The 14,984-nt window shown below is 40.1% G+C and overlaps 2 protein-coding genes across 3 annotated transcripts; both read right to left on the reverse strand.

Annotated features, from left to right (window-relative positions):
- Nucleotides 1-205: 205 nt before the first annotated feature.
- On the reverse strand, nucleotides 206-5,790 carry LOC115134462 (troponin I, fast skeletal muscle-like). 2 transcript variants are annotated; one of them, XM_029668459.2, is made up of 8 exons: nucleotides 5,700-5,783; nucleotides 5,289-5,367; nucleotides 4,264-4,296; nucleotides 4,074-4,110; nucleotides 1,379-1,504; nucleotides 1,057-1,146; nucleotides 797-970; nucleotides 206-502 (listed from the first exon to the last, which is right to left on the reverse strand). In XM_029668459.2, exons 3-8 carry the CDS (start codon nucleotides 4,269-4,271, stop codon nucleotides 419-421), a joined length of 519 nt encoding a protein of 172 aa, XP_029524319.1. In that variant the 5' UTR covers nucleotides 4,272-4,296; nucleotides 5,289-5,367; nucleotides 5,700-5,783; the 3' UTR covers nucleotides 206-418. The 2 variants fall into 2 exon arrangements, with proteins under 2 accessions (XP_029524319.1, XP_029524318.1); XM_029668458.2 differs by lacking the exon at nucleotides 5,289-5,367 and having other exon boundaries at nucleotides 5,700-5,790.
- Nucleotides 4,264-14,984, reverse strand: LOC115134463 (troponin I, fast skeletal muscle-like). The gene is made up of 8 exons (XM_029668460.2): nucleotides 14,910-14,984; nucleotides 13,252-13,284; nucleotides 12,261-12,297; nucleotides 10,833-10,958; nucleotides 7,709-7,798; nucleotides 7,446-7,619; nucleotides 5,700-7,279; nucleotides 4,264-4,296 (listed from the first exon to the last, which is right to left on the reverse strand). Exons 2-7 carry the CDS (start codon nucleotides 13,257-13,259, stop codon nucleotides 7,199-7,201), a joined length of 516 nt encoding a protein of 171 aa, XP_029524320.1. The 5' UTR covers nucleotides 13,260-13,284; nucleotides 14,910-14,984; the 3' UTR covers nucleotides 4,264-4,296; nucleotides 5,700-7,198.

The following is a 14,984-nucleotide window of genomic DNA, read 5'->3' on the forward strand; positions in this document are numbered from 1 at the left end:
TGGTTGTTCAATCCAGGGTTGTGTGTTTGTTGTTGTATCTCAATTATAATTGTTTTTTAAACAAAAAACTATTGATCAAACAATATATATTTTGTATATAATACTTTGCTAAATCTCAATTATATTTATTGTATTGGATTTAGCCACTGTACAGGTCCAATTTCCAGATCTAAATATATGCAAACGGATGACAAAAACTTTCACAAGCTTTTTAAACATTTTTTATTGTTTTATTTGGCGGAGAGAGCGAGACAGAGAGAGAAAGAGATCCAAAACCATAGTGTCGAATAGTTGAACAGCTACAGTATAAAAAAAATAACACCATTTCGGATCAAAGATCCTCTTCCTGCAGGGATTCCTAACAACAAGGTCATATAAATCCATCTCTGTACCACAATACAACAAAAGACAGCTGTGTTTAACCCTGAAACTTTTTCATCCTGCCGTCCATGCCAGCCTGTTCATCAACGTTCTTGCGCCAGTCACCAACTGCATCCGCTGCCTGCATGACAGAAAGTTTGTGATAGATGATATGTTAAAGACATATTGAGGATATACTATCAACTGATCCTTTCATATAAAAAAAGGTTTTAGTCATTTAGCAGACGCTCTTATCCAGAGTGACTTACAGTAATAAGTGCATAGATTTATACGGGTCCCCTGTGGGAATCAAACCAACAACCCTGGTGTTGCAAGTACCATGCTCTACCAACTGAGCCACTTTGGACAATCAAAGCTCAGTACAGATTCGGTACACAGTACTTTCTGCTTTGCAGGTTTCCACACAAATACCCACCTCCTCTTTGACCTCCTTCTTCACTTCTTTCAAGTTCGCTCTGAAATCCATGGAAGCCTTGTGCTTGGTGCCCAGCAGAGCCTGGAGCATAGCATCAGCAGACATACGCACTTTCTTCAGGGCTGGCTTCTTCATGCCCTGGATCTCAATCACTTTCATCTTCAAGTCCTCAATCTGGGAAGTGAGAAAGTCAGGAGAAAGATTAGATTTGCAATATATGTTTCAATATGACGAAAGATACAAGATACAATGCAATCTACCTCTTTGTCAGCCTTCATCACTTTTGATTCTGCATCATATCTGTCCTCATCAATCTTGTCAATCGTATGGGCCATCTTTTTGAGCATTTCCTGTTGGTACACAAACACATCAGTCATAGAATTTGTAACACAAACTATCTTCTCCTGAAGGAATCAGTCTCTCCAGGCAACAGTTATTTAGAGTGAAGGAATTGGAGTCTGTGTACTTTGTATGCAAATACACATTGCTTATTACAAGAACCACCAATGGTACACTGCAGGCCTAGAACATTGGACTAGATGTGCAAAGCGTGTGTAAATGAATGAATGACTAGTATCGTACCATCAGCGTCGCTTGATCTCCAGACAAATCCAGGCCAGGGATCTCAGCCATGAAATTGTTTTTCACCTGCTCAGCCTCCTTTTTCTCGACTTCAATCAGCTCAAATGCTATCTGGAGGACCAAGCTCTGGAGAACAAAGAAACACAGTATGGCCAAACCCAGTCTACAACATAGTATTGGTGAACAAAACGTGACTTAAAGTGGAAATCTTTGATTGCTACATACATGTTTGGACTTTTAAATCAATAATATACTGTATACCCATTGGGCCTATTACAATGCATTTTGGCCACTAGATTATCTCCAGTGTGTCTCTTGTTATACCATCAATATGCACTGACTTAACCCATGCAACTAATTTCAACTGCAACAACATTGGCAACTGATTTACTACTCCGTAACTCAGATATTAGGATATTTTTTTTGCACAGATTTTCCATTATATTGACCAGATAGGGTCTAGTGACTGCTCTAACAATGAAAATAAATGTCTTCATGGAAGGGAGTTGGGAGGAGGCACGATCAGGTGGGTACATTCTAGCCAATGAGTGGTAGAAACGTGTGAACAACAGGCACATCGGAATCCACTAATTATCACAGCCACAAAGTCGAAATTGGCTATATTGTAAAGATTCATGAAAGCAAACATTTGCTTTTGGGTCTTAATTTAAGGTTAGGCACAAGGTTAGCAGTGTGGTCAAAGTTAGGTTGAAAATGACCTTTTATGAAGATACATTTTAGAAATGGGCATGGTTTAGGACTCTGTGGCTGTGGTAACTATTGGTGACCAAGCACAACTCTGATATAAAGTGTTTTTTTTTATCTCAAAGTTGCTGAGATGTCACTTGTCCTACATATATCAAAACACTCCTAACAGTCTTATCATTGTGAAACTTCTATTCGATCAAATAAGCCACACATAGAAAATAAGCCATTACAGTTTTGTTAACCAAATTCAACACTTTCTCAACTAATCACTTGGTGAGCGAAAAAAAAATCATGATAAAACACCACCTGCTAGAGAAGACAGGTTATCCCTCTCGCTTCGCCTCTTCTTCTGGGCTTTTAGTCCTTATTGCAACCAACATTTTTCAAGAAGATGTTGCCCTCTGGTGAGTATTATCATCGGAACAATTTGATCCGGCAATTTTACCTAAGCCGGTTTATCTATATAGCAATTCTGTATTACTGAACTAAAGTATTTCATTTTTTAATTTACCATGGCAAATCTACTATGGCAATATATCATACCCCACACATTGTATGAATGGAAAAATCATGTGTGTGAAAAAATGATGTATGTATGTAATTCATTAATTATTTTACTTGTCTGAATCTAATATGGACATTTCTTATCAAAAGTGGGAAATTACATATTCCTGAACTGTAGGCTACACATTTGACATTTGAAACTAAATTGTGTTGTATTTTGAATTAAATTCAAAATAATATTATTTAAAGTTGCCAAATTACTGTATATTCCATTTTTTTTAGAAGGTGGTTATGCTGGTATAAGAGTAGCCTAACATTTCCTAAGTTTTATGGCTAGCTAAGATTATTTCTTTATTTGTAGTACAAGTGAATAACACTCAATAGGTGAACCTTTATATTTTCTTACAGGCCAAGAAGACCAGTAGGCCTAGTGTGGTATAAATGCCTCATGAACTTAGCTCAACTGTCATGCCCCATCAGAAGCCAAAGTATATGCTTGTTTACTCCATTGTTTGAAAATAATGTTAACTGCAAACAAGCATTGAATAGCCCCAAAAAATAGTCTAATTTTGATATCATGAATGGTCCTTGAACCCATAGCTCTGTCTATGAATTTGAGAGTGGTTACATATCTCCAGGCCCAAACCACATTGTTATATTTATGGAAAAACCACACGTTTTAGTAATTTAGTAGATGCTCTTACCTAGAGCGACTTACAGTAAGTGCATAAATTGTTGTACTTTTCTTTTTTTGTACCAGTCCCCCGTGGGATTCAAACCCACAACCCTGGAGTTGCAAGCGCCATGCTCTACAAACTAAGTAAGCCATGCAGGACCATCCCTTAGCTTTTTACCAAAACAGTGGTGAGGTGTTCACTGTGTTATTGTTTGAAGTGCAGATTTCCCCTTTAAAGTATTAAAGAGGGGCCTCCCAAGTGGGGAAGTGGTCTAAGGCACTGCATCACGGTGCTAGCTGTGCCACTAGAGATCCTGTTTCGAAACCAGGCTCTGTTGCATCCGGCCGCGACCGGGAGACCCATGGGGTGGGGCACAATTGGCCCAGCATCATCCGGGATAGGGGAGGGCTTGGCCGGCAGGGATGCTCTTGTCCCATCGCACACTAGCGACTCCTGTGGCGGGCCGGACACATTGCACGCTGACATGGTCGCCACGTGTACGGTGTTTCCACCGACACATTGGTACGGCTGGCTTCCCGGGTTAAGCGGGCATTGTGTCAAGAAGCAGTGCGGCTTGGCTGGGTTGTGTTTCGGAGGACAGCTCTCGACATTCACTTCTTCCGTACGGGAATTGCATCGATGGGACAAGACTGTAACTACCAATTGTATACCAAACAGGGGTAAAAAAAATGTTATATAAAGTATTAAAGAGGTGAAAAGTTTTTAAACCAGTCGTGTGAAAGCCAAACTAATCTACTCAAGTGCTGGGTATTGGTGTGCCTGTGATGATTCTTTCAGACAATTACCTTCAGATGATGCCTGCGACTCGACGTCATCTTTTTTCTATGAAGAAAGGTGGATTTGACATGTTGTTAGGGATATAAGTGGCATTTGCATTACTGGGAGAATTTATGGCTGGATCAGACATGTTTTGTGTCAGGCTGAATGTCTGGAATGCAACTTTTAGTGAATAAAAAAAAATGTGCCAAGACTTACTCTGACATCTTGGCTGTTGTTGTGCTTCACACCCTGAATAGAAGACAGAAGAAAGAAGACTTGTTTTAATATTTATGATAAAAACCTTTCTATAATATCATTAGGGTGCAGTAAGTTCAAAAGCGAGAGACAAGTCTGGTCTAAAGATCACGCTGTGATATTTAGCTGAAGATTGATAGGGTTTCACACGCTAACAACCATCAACCATTAAAAAAGTCAGAGATGACACCTGACTCTATCGGTCCAGTTTTAGCTCACTCATAATCACTCCAGACTCTAGCTCTGAAAAGGGATAATGTTTCCCCTAAGAACCTAGTTTGGCCAAGTGTTCCCCAACAGACTTTAACTGCTGCTGCTTTCAAAGACACACGTCTCGATTTATGAACCTGCCGCGGTGGCATGTATCAGAAAAGCCTTCCTAATCACATAAATCAACAGCATCTTCTTCATTCTGCAGACAGATGTGTTGGTGTTGAATGAAGATAGTCACACTTAATCAACTAATAGATTGGTTTGCTATTTTCCCTCCCCACGATTACAGCAAGTCTCAGTTAAAAGTTCATTCAAACATTTTCAAAACTCAAAAAAGGTTTTGATGTGGAGATGAGCCCTCATCCAATTCCATCGGTTGTCTGGATCCAGCTACATGACTGAGCTCTAAGTTAATTAGAAAGATAGGCAATGTCTAAAGGGATTTAACTAATTAATTAGACCATGTTTGTGAACTGAGAACATCTGACACTTTACTTTCCCATTCATTCATAATCTAATCTAATCAAATCAATTATTTACATTTCCAATCATCGAATGAAGTCAAGTATACAATTTAGCAAGCCAAGACTGATGAAAGATCGCTCATGAAACACAACTATTTTACCTTTCTCTTCTTGTTTCACATTACACATACATAGCAATTAACATTACACGGCATGCTGTCTATTATTCAGTTTCACAAAGCTGTTACCCCATCCAACTCCTCAAATAAACACATACCAACTTTCTGGATTTAGGTTAAATGTATTTACCAGCTTTGAATGCACGAGTATCACCACTAACCAGAAACCTAGCCAATAGTTTCACAATCTTCTATCGACCTCTTTACATCTGAATACAAAACACAAGAGGCCATGGCTCACATCATTCTGTCAAGACAACTGAACTGTTCTATCAGTATCACGTCTGGCTGTCAGAGGGAAAACCAGACGTGTAAACACCTGTATTGCCAGGTGAATACGTCTGTTCCATATGTTCAATTTGTAATGATCCATAAGGTGATGTACAGTAATACAGCAATGTGCAACGAGTGTGTTTGACAGCTAAGATTGACATCTGTCGGGAGGCTTTTTAGTCTCTTTCTATTTCTTTGTGCTTTTAATCCCAGTGATGCTACACACACAAAGAGTGTGATAGGAAGACAGGAAAAGAGAGATTCTCACCTATGAAAGGAAGAGGAAGAGGGCAGGACACACCTGGAGGAAGAAGGGAAGACTAGCACAGTGGCAAGCAACAGGCAGTGAAACATGAAACACGGTATATATGGTGTCGGATGATACATCAGCAGAAGCACTGGGTCCTCTTTATGGAAGTGGTTTCCGTGTCAGACCAATGGAACATCGAGCTCCTGAAATACACTCTGCCCAACCCTGTTCACCTCATATTATTTCCTTCGAGATGTCTTCCAAGAAAATACATGTATGTTGCTCTGGCTAGTGAGTATAGAATTACAGTACAGTATGGGAGCGATTGGGAAAGTAATTATAGATATGAGTGAAGTTATTCTATGTCTATGATATTCACGGGCAACATGGATAACAAATGTAAGTATTGGACAAAAATTTACTTTCAGTTCCTTTTGGATGCCTAAATGTGTAATCAATACTGTATAGAAATGTTATTTTTAAAATCTCTATGAATTGAAGTTGGAATCTAATTAAACAAGTGAATCATAGTAATGTAATTAAACAAGTGAATCATACTATCAATTCCAGAAAACTACTTTACAATCTTAATAGATTTTCAAAAGTTGTACATTAATTTATTGTCTTAAAGACAAAACACAATCTAATAAGTTGAGTGCTTAATTAAGCAGGCCCACATATAACAAATGTAGATAAACAAATAACACATAACTGAAATGCTACTCTACTTATTATTCTGCTTGGTTACACATTACACTTGGTTACAAGTGCATTTTGCCTTTGTTTGTTCAAAACTCATTAACTTTCCTCCCTTTATCCATTGCCATACCTTCAATTTGAAAGTTTATGGGGAGGATGTTTGATGAATATTTGTCAAAGATGACATGCTTGTTTGTTGGTCAAAGAGGAATCCGTCCGAGAAAGAGGAGAGAGTGGGGTAGAGGGAATGAAAGAAAGAGGAAAGGTCATAAGAAAGAGATAGAATGTTCTACTATCCTGACATCTTGTGGTTTATAATTCAGATTTTTTTATATAGTATTTGGATATCCTTGACCCAAGCTGATCTAGGCTTCTCCAGAATAGAGTTGCAAAATGCTGGTAACTTTCCCAAAATCTCTAGGTGTTCCAGAAATCCTGATTGGAAGATTCCCGAAATTAGAAGGGAAGCAAGTCAACTTTTTTGCAACCACACTTCAGAACATCTTACATCCAAAAGCATTGAGGGACCAAATCTGAAAGGGGTAACAAAATTGAACACAATACAGGACCACGAAATGTCTATCATTTCACCATGTTGCTGAAATTTATTTAATTACTGCAGTTTGGCAGTTGAATATATTTTCGATAAGCCTATACATTTGGAAAATATGTTACAATTCAATGACAGTTTACAGTTAGTATAAGTGCTTATCAGATGCTATACTCTAACTCTCTAACAGTGCCTCAAAATAATGACAAAGATAAATGAATCACTCAGTAGCCTCCGTGGTTTTGAACACCAAAACTAATTCAATCATTTATGTGGACTCAAACTTCTTCTTCCTGCCATCCATGCCAGCCTGTTCATCAACGTTCTTACGCCAGTCACCAACTTCCTCCTGCATGACACAAAGTTTATGATGTGACTTTTTCAGTGTTTGAGGATAAAATATGAAACACATGTAACTGATCTTTTCATCAAAGCTCTGAAAACGTAGGACAAATGTTGCCAACTCCTACAGTGCTGTGATTCTCTGCTCTGTAAGATTCCACACAAATACCCACCTCCTCTTTGACCTCCTTCTTCACTTCTTTCAAGTTGGCTCTGAAATCCATGGAAGCCTTGTGCTTGGTGCCCAGCAGAGCTGCAAGCATAGCATCAGCAGACATACGCACTTTCTTCAGAGCTGGCTTCTTAATGCCCTGAACCTCAATAACTTTCATCTTCAAGTCCTCAATCTGGGAAGTGAGAAAGTCAGGAGAAATATTACATTTCCAGAGGTATATGTTTTCAGGATGAGGACAATATGGAATGCAATGTACTGTACCTCTTTTTCGGTCTTCTTCACTTTTGCTTCTGCGTCATATCTTTCCTCATCAACCTTGTCGATGGTCTGGGACAACTTTTTGAGCATTTCCTGTTGGCACACAAACACATTACAGATGATTTGTAAAAGGCTCCAGAGCACCAGTGTGGCACCAGCATCTAAAGTCTGTGGAATTAACAACTTTCTGCAGGCAACAGCTATCTAGAGAGAGAGAGATGATAAAGGCTTTGCCTTACACTGAGTGTACAAAATATTAGGAACCTTCCTAATATTGAGTTGCACCACCTTTTTTTGCATTCAGAACAGCCTCAATTCGTTGGGGCACGGACTCCATAAGGTGTAGAAAGCGTTCCAGATGGATGATGGTACATGTTGACTCCAATGCTTCCCACAGTTGTGTCAAGTGGGCGCCGGAGGGGATGGCTGCCATATTACGGGCTCCAAACCAACTGTGCTATTTTGTTTGTTTTTTCTCATTGTTTGTTACTCATTTGTAAATAATTTTGCTGCTACCGTCTCTTATGACCGAAAAGAGCTTCTGGACAGAAGAACAGAGATTAGTCACCTCGAACTGGATGAAGATTTTGTCTTTAATGAGACCGACGCGGAGGATATACTGCTTTGTCAAAACAAGCCCCAAATCCCCCAAATCCCCGCCATCAAAAGGGTGAGGAGGACAGGATACCTTGTAAGAATTTGCAGACAAGTAGGTACACCACCACTACCCTCTGTGTTATTGGCCAACGTGCAATCATTGGAAAACAAACGGAACAATCTACGATTAGATTGACGAGCTAAAACTGTAATAGCTTATGTTTCACAGAGACTTGGCTGAACGACGACACGGATAATATAGAGCTGGCTGACTTCTCTGTGTTTCGGCAGGACAGTGCAGCTACGTCTGGTGAGACGAGGGGCGGGGGTATGTGTCTATTTGTCAAAAACTGCTGGTGATGTCTAATGTTAAAGAAGTCCCACGGTATTGGACGAACCGTCAAACAGGCAAAGCATCAATACAGGACTAAGCTGGAATCCTACTACACCAGCTCTGACACTCGTCGGATGTGGCAGGGCTTGAAAACTATTACGGACTACAAAGGGAGACCTAGCAGCGAACTGCCAAGTGACGCGAGCCTACCAGACGAGCTAAAAACCCTTTAAGCTCGCTTCGAGGCAAGCAACACTGAGGCATGCATGATAGCACCAGCTGTTCCACTCTCCGTAGCCGATGTGAGCATGACCTATAAACAGGTCAACATTCACAAACCCGTGGGGCCAGATGGATTACCAGGACAAGTACTCAACCAGGACGCTGCCCTTTCCCACCTGGACAAAAGAAACACGTACGTGAAAATGCTGGTCATTGACTACAGCACCGTGTTCAACACCATAGTGCCCACAAAGCTCTTCACTAAACTAAGGACCATGGGACTAAACAACTCCCTCAGCAACTGGATTCTGGACTTACTGCCCCCAGGTGGTAAGGGTAGGCAACAACACATTTGCCAAGCTGATCCTCAACACTGGGGCCCCTCAGGGGTGCGTGCTTAGTCTCCTCCTGTACTCCCTGTTCACCCACGACTGCATGGCCAAGTACAACTCCAAGGAGGTCAGAGATCTGGCAGTGTGGTGCCAGGATAACAACCTCTGTCTCAATGTGAGCAAGACAAAGGAGCTGATCATTAAGTTTGGTGATGACACCACAGTGGTAGGCGAGGAGGTCAGAGATCTGGCAGTGTGGTGCCAGGACAACAACCTCTGTCTCAATGTGAGCAAGACACTGGAGCTGATCGTGGACTATAGGAAAAGGACGGCCAAACAGACCCCCACTAACATCAACAGGACTGAAGTGGAGCAGGTCGAGAGTTTCAAGTTCCTTGGTGTCCACATCACCAGAAAACTATTATCGGCCAAAGACACCAAGACAGTTGTGAAGAGGAAATGACAATACCTTTTCCCCCTTGGGAGACTGAAAAGATTTGGCCTCAAAAAGTTATACAGCTGCACCATCAAGAGCATCCTGGCCAGTTGCATCACCACCTGGTATGGTAACTGCTCGGCATCTAACCGTAAGGCGCTACAGAGGGTAGTGCATACATCCCAGTACATCACTGGGGCCAAGCTTCCTGCCATCCAGGACCTATATACTCGGCAGTGTCAGAGGAAGGCTTAAAAAATTGTCAATGACTTCAGTCACCCAAGTCATAGACTGTTCTCTCTTCTATCGCACGACAAGCGTTAACGGAGCGCCAAGTCTTCACCCAAAAGGCTCCCCCCCCCCAACTGCTGGTACTCGCTGTTTATTATCTATGCATAGTCACTTTACAAATGACCTCAACTAACCTGTACCCCGCACTTTGACTCGGTACTCGTACCCCCTGTATGAAGCCATGTTATTGTTATGTACATTTATTGTGTTACTTTTTTGTACTTTTTTGTTGTTGCTTTAGTTTATTTAGTAAATATTTTATTAACTCTATTTCTTGAACTGCATTGTTGGTTAAGGGCTTATAAGCATTTCACGGTAAGGTTGTTGTATTCTGCGCATCTAACACATAACATTTGATTTGATTTGTTTTGATGTCCTTTGTCTGGAGGACCCTTCTTGATACACACGGGAAACTTTTGACCATGAAAAACCCAGCAGTGTTGCAGTTCTTAAAACACTCAAACCAGTGCGGCTGGCACCTACTACCGTACCCCATTCAAAGGCACTTAAATATTTTGTCTTGCCCATTCACCCTCTGAAAAGGCGCACATACACAACCCCACGGGTTTGTGAATGTTGACCTGTTTAAAGGTCATGCTCACATCGGCTACGGAGTGTGGAACAGCTGGTGCTATCATGCATGCCTCAGTGTTGCTTGCCTCGAAGCGAGCTTAAAGGGTTTTTAAAAAATCCTTCTTTAACCTGTCTCCTCCCTGTCATCTACACTGATTGAAGTGGATTTAACAAGTGACATCAATAAGGGATCATCGCTTTCACCTGAATTCATCTGTTCAGTCATGGAAAGAGCAGATGTTCCTAATGTTTTTTTTTTACACACAGTGTACATTGTGATATATTGAATAGATTAGAGTAGCTTTGTGGAACTTGTAAAGGAATGAATGACTAGTATCATACCATCAGCGCCGCTTGATCTCCAGACAAATCCAGGGCGGGGATCTTAGCCATGAAATTGGCTTTCTCCTCCTTCATTTCCTTTTTCTCCTCTTCAATCAAATTGGCTGCAATCTGGAGCATCAAGCTCTGGATGACAAAAACATATAGTGAGGCCAAACCCAGTCTAGTACTTTGTTTGGTGTACATTTATGACACACTAGCTTGTTTTGGATGCTTAAAGATTGTGGAGGACAAAGAGATACATCTGTACATTGTCATACCTAGAGCCAAATACTGCTTTTAAGCAAACCCATCGACAAAATGCCATTTTGGCACCAAACTCGCCGAGCACACCATAAGAATACTTACAGTGCCTTCAGAAAGTATTTATACCCCTTGACTTATTCCAAGTTTTTTTGTGTTACAGCCTGAATTCAACATTTCCCTGATATATCTATACACAATACCCCACAATGACAAATTAAAAAATGTTTTTAGAAATGTTTTCAAATGGATTGAATATTAAATACAGAAATAGCTCATTTACATAAGTATTCACACCCCCGAGTCAGTACTTTGCAGAAGCACATTTGGCAGCCATTACAGCTGTCAGTCTTTCTGGGTACATCTCTAAGAGCATTCCACATCTGGATTGTGCAACATTTACATATTATTATTTTCAAAATTCTTCAAGCTCTGTCACATTGGTTGTTGATCATTGCCAGACAACCATTTTCAGGTCTTGCCATAGATTTTCAAGTAGATTTAAGTCACAACTGGCCACAGGAACATTCACTGTCTTCTTCGTAACCAACACCAGTTTAGATTTGGCCTTGTGTTTTAGGTTATTGTTCTGCTGAAAGGGGAATTCATCTCCCAGTGTCTAGTGGAAAGCAGACTCAACCAGTTTCTCCTCTAGAAATTTGCCTGTGCTTAGCTCCATTCCGTTTATTTTTTTATCATGAACAACACCCCAGTATTTAACGATGAAAACCTCTCTGATCTTTGTGGTTGAATCTGTGTTTCAAATTCACTTGTCGACTGAGGGGCCTTACAGATAATTGTATGTCTGGGGTACAGCGATGAGGTAGTCATTCAAAAATAACGTTAAACACTATTATTGCACACAAAGTCCATGCAACTTACTGGCGACTTGTTAAGCAAATCTTTACTCATGACCTTATATAAGCTTTTCATAACAAAGGGGTTGAATACTTAATGACTCAAAACATTTCAGCTTTTCATGTTTAATTCATTTGCAAAAATGTCAAAAAACATAATTCCTCTCTGACATTATGGGGTATTGTGTGTAGGCCAGTGACAAAAACTATGATTTTAATCCATTTTAAACTATTTCAGACTAACACAACATAATGTGGAAAAAGTCAAGTGGTGTGAATTCTTTGAAGGCACCGTAGAAAGTTGTCGCAATGAAATGTGTTGGTTTACCTTCAGATGATGCTTACGGCTCGAGGTCATTCTTTTCCTGTGAAGAAAGGGGAGTTTGACATATAGTATTGGTATATACATGACTAGTTAATATGCTGAGGGGACATAACTGGTCAATACGCTGACCAAGGGTTGTATCAATGATATTCTATGACATGCTGCATAGAATAGAAAGGTCATAAATGTCTCATTTACTTTTACTTTTCTCACATTATTGTTGAAAAAAGAAAGAGGCAAACCCAACAGTTTCTAGGGAGTTTAGGAGCAATGTGGTATCATTAGTGGAATTACGTATTGCTATGCAATTTCTCACATTGTTGTTGAAAAAAGAAAGAGGCAAACCCAATAGTTTCTAGGGAGTTTAGGAGCAATGTAGTATCATTAGTGGAATTGTAACGATTGTCGTCGGGAGAAGGAGAAGAGGACCAAAGTGCAGCGTGGTACATATTCATTATAATTTTAATAAAGATGAATACTGTACAAAAACAACAAATCGACAAATTAACAGTTATGTAAGGTGCAACAAAAACACTAAACAGAAAATGACTACCCACAAATCATAGTGGGAAAACAGGCTGCCTAAGTATGGTTCTCAATCAGAGACAACGATAAACAGCTGCCTCTGATTGGGAACCATACCAGGCCAAACACAGAAATTCAAAAACATAGAACAACACATAGAATGCAAAACATAGAATGCCCACCCCAACTCACGCCCTGACCAAACTAAAACAGAGACATAAAAAAGGAACTAAGGTCAGGACGTGACAGGAATTACGTATTGCTATGCAATTAAAAAATTTAGCCCTAAGTAAATATTAAGTTTCACGTATTATACATGTGTATATTTACATACTAGCAATTGGTCAATTTGAGAGTTAGGGTTTGCTGTTTGTTTTCTGTCTGCCTGTCTGCCTGTTTGTTTTGGTATAACAACTCCATTACTTTCTAACACCAAACGGTAGCAAACAACAAAGTCATGGCTACTTACTCAGACATGATGGCGGAATGTGTGCTTCAGACCCTGTCACAAAAAGACACAATAGGCAAGAGAAATGTTTTTAGCAATAGTGTGCACTGCAGGGTGCTATCTGCCTAAAGTTAGCAAAGGCTATTTTATCCAGCTCAAGATTGATTAATGAACACTGGCTGCTAATGGAACAATCTGGACTCTTCAAGGAAGGGAGGGGAAACCTGATCCTTTTTACCGATAAGACCTTTTGGAGCAATTATGATCAGGCTACATTTGGACAGCTGGAGACTGGAGTCACCCATGACATTCATGGGCTGTCATTTTATTGATGTCATTAATAGACAAAACCTCAGCAGGCGTCATGGTCCTGCTCTACCCTGAGAACATCTTGAGTATCACTCATATCAATGCAACTTGCGTCCTCAGGGAACCCTATCGGTATCTCTTTGAAAAGTCCTTTCAATCAAATACAGTGTGGTCATCAGAAGGCCTCAGGTGTGGTAAAGACACTGTTATTTAACCACACTGCAGCAATGAATATCGATGTTAAGAATAGGATCTACTTTTGTTTGTCTTCATTTATTAAGAACTTCTCTGTTTTCCCTCATTTTTAATCAATGACAAATTCAGTTCAAATAGGCTCAGATGCAGTCATATCAATTGATGAAAATACATGGTACTATTATACTTCGGCAAACAGAGAAATAGTGAATAAAAACTCTTTGCAAACACATCCTTTTCCAATCTGTCAAATAGGATCATACACGGTGAGCAAAAGTTGCTTTTAGCTGTTACCTTCTAACGCAAGATAGACATGTCATAACTGTAGAGCTTCCATACTTCAAGAGAATTATACTTTAATACAATAATAATATATTCCTTTTAGCAGGTGCTTTTATCCAAAACAACTTACAGTCATGAATGCATACACTTTTGGTATAGGTGCCCCAACGGCAATCAACCCCACGACCCTTGGCGTTGTGACCTACCAAATGTTTTTAGCCCACACCCAGTTCTTAGCTGTCACCCAAGAGGAACTGGCCACGAACCAATGGGCCCCAAAGTCCCGTTCAGTAAACACTGTCTGCTGTAACCTAGTTATCGCACACTAGTTATAATCTAAGTTATAGATCTCCATCACAAATCCCATGTTGTTACCCATAACAGTTATTCACATTGAATATTGGAGCAACATAAATCACTCAAAGAGAGAAGTGTTAAATACCACCAAAAGCAAACAGAAACTCAACTCTTTGGTATGTGTATAGCTAAGTCAACGTCTTCAACCGCCTTCCACGCAAGAGTAAAGCCTGTGAACAGGAGCCTTCCCCCCCATGGGCCACATCATTCTGTCTAGACAGGCTAATTTGTTTCTCATATTATCAACTGGCTGTCAGGAGGAAATTATTATATATTTTCCTCAATGTATTCACCTGTACTGACAGGTAAAACGTAGTGATCTTGTGACAGACGTCACTTAGTGTGATCATTTCCAGATGCTATCTGTAAATGTAGCCATGAAATCACCTTATCATCACAGTCTACACAGTCTTAATTAACAGGTAAACCTACGACCCACTGTGTGACTTTGTGTTTCGTTATTTATCAATAAGACACATCCAGACTTCATTTTCCGTGTAATAAAGATCAGAGAGGAGGAAAAGAGATGTTCTCACCTATGAGAAGAGGAGGACAGGACAAACTCTGGTGAAGAAGGGGAGACACTGGCAAGTCACAGGCCAAGAACAAAT

This window comes from Oncorhynchus nerka, linkage group LG9a (assembly GCF_034236695.1).
Source record: "Oncorhynchus nerka isolate Pitt River linkage group LG9a, Oner_Uvic_2.0, whole genome shotgun sequence".
Taxonomy (NCBI): domain Eukaryota; kingdom Metazoa; phylum Chordata; class Actinopteri; order Salmoniformes; family Salmonidae; genus Oncorhynchus; species Oncorhynchus nerka.

Bases quoted from the DNA above. Each gene is read 5' to 3' on its own strand.
- LOC115134462 (XM_029668458.2), bottom strand. The intron at 1,505-4,073 runs GTAATTGTCTGA...TTTGTTCTCCAG, and splicing joins GTCGCAGGCATCATCTGAAG to AGCTTGGTCCTCCAGATAGC. The intron at 971-1,056 runs GTAGATTGCATT...CTCACTTCCCAG, and splicing joins TGATGAAGGCTGACAAAGAG to ATTGAGGACTTGAAGATGAA.
- LOC115134463 (XM_029668460.2), bottom strand. The intron at 10,959-12,260 runs GTAAACCAACAC...TTTGTCATCCAG, and splicing joins GCCGTAAGCATCATCTGAAG to AGCTTGATGCTCCAGATTGC. The intron at 7,620-7,708 runs GTACAGTACATT...CTCACTTCCCAG, and splicing joins TGAAGAAGACCGAAAAAGAG to ATTGAGGACTTGAAGATGAA.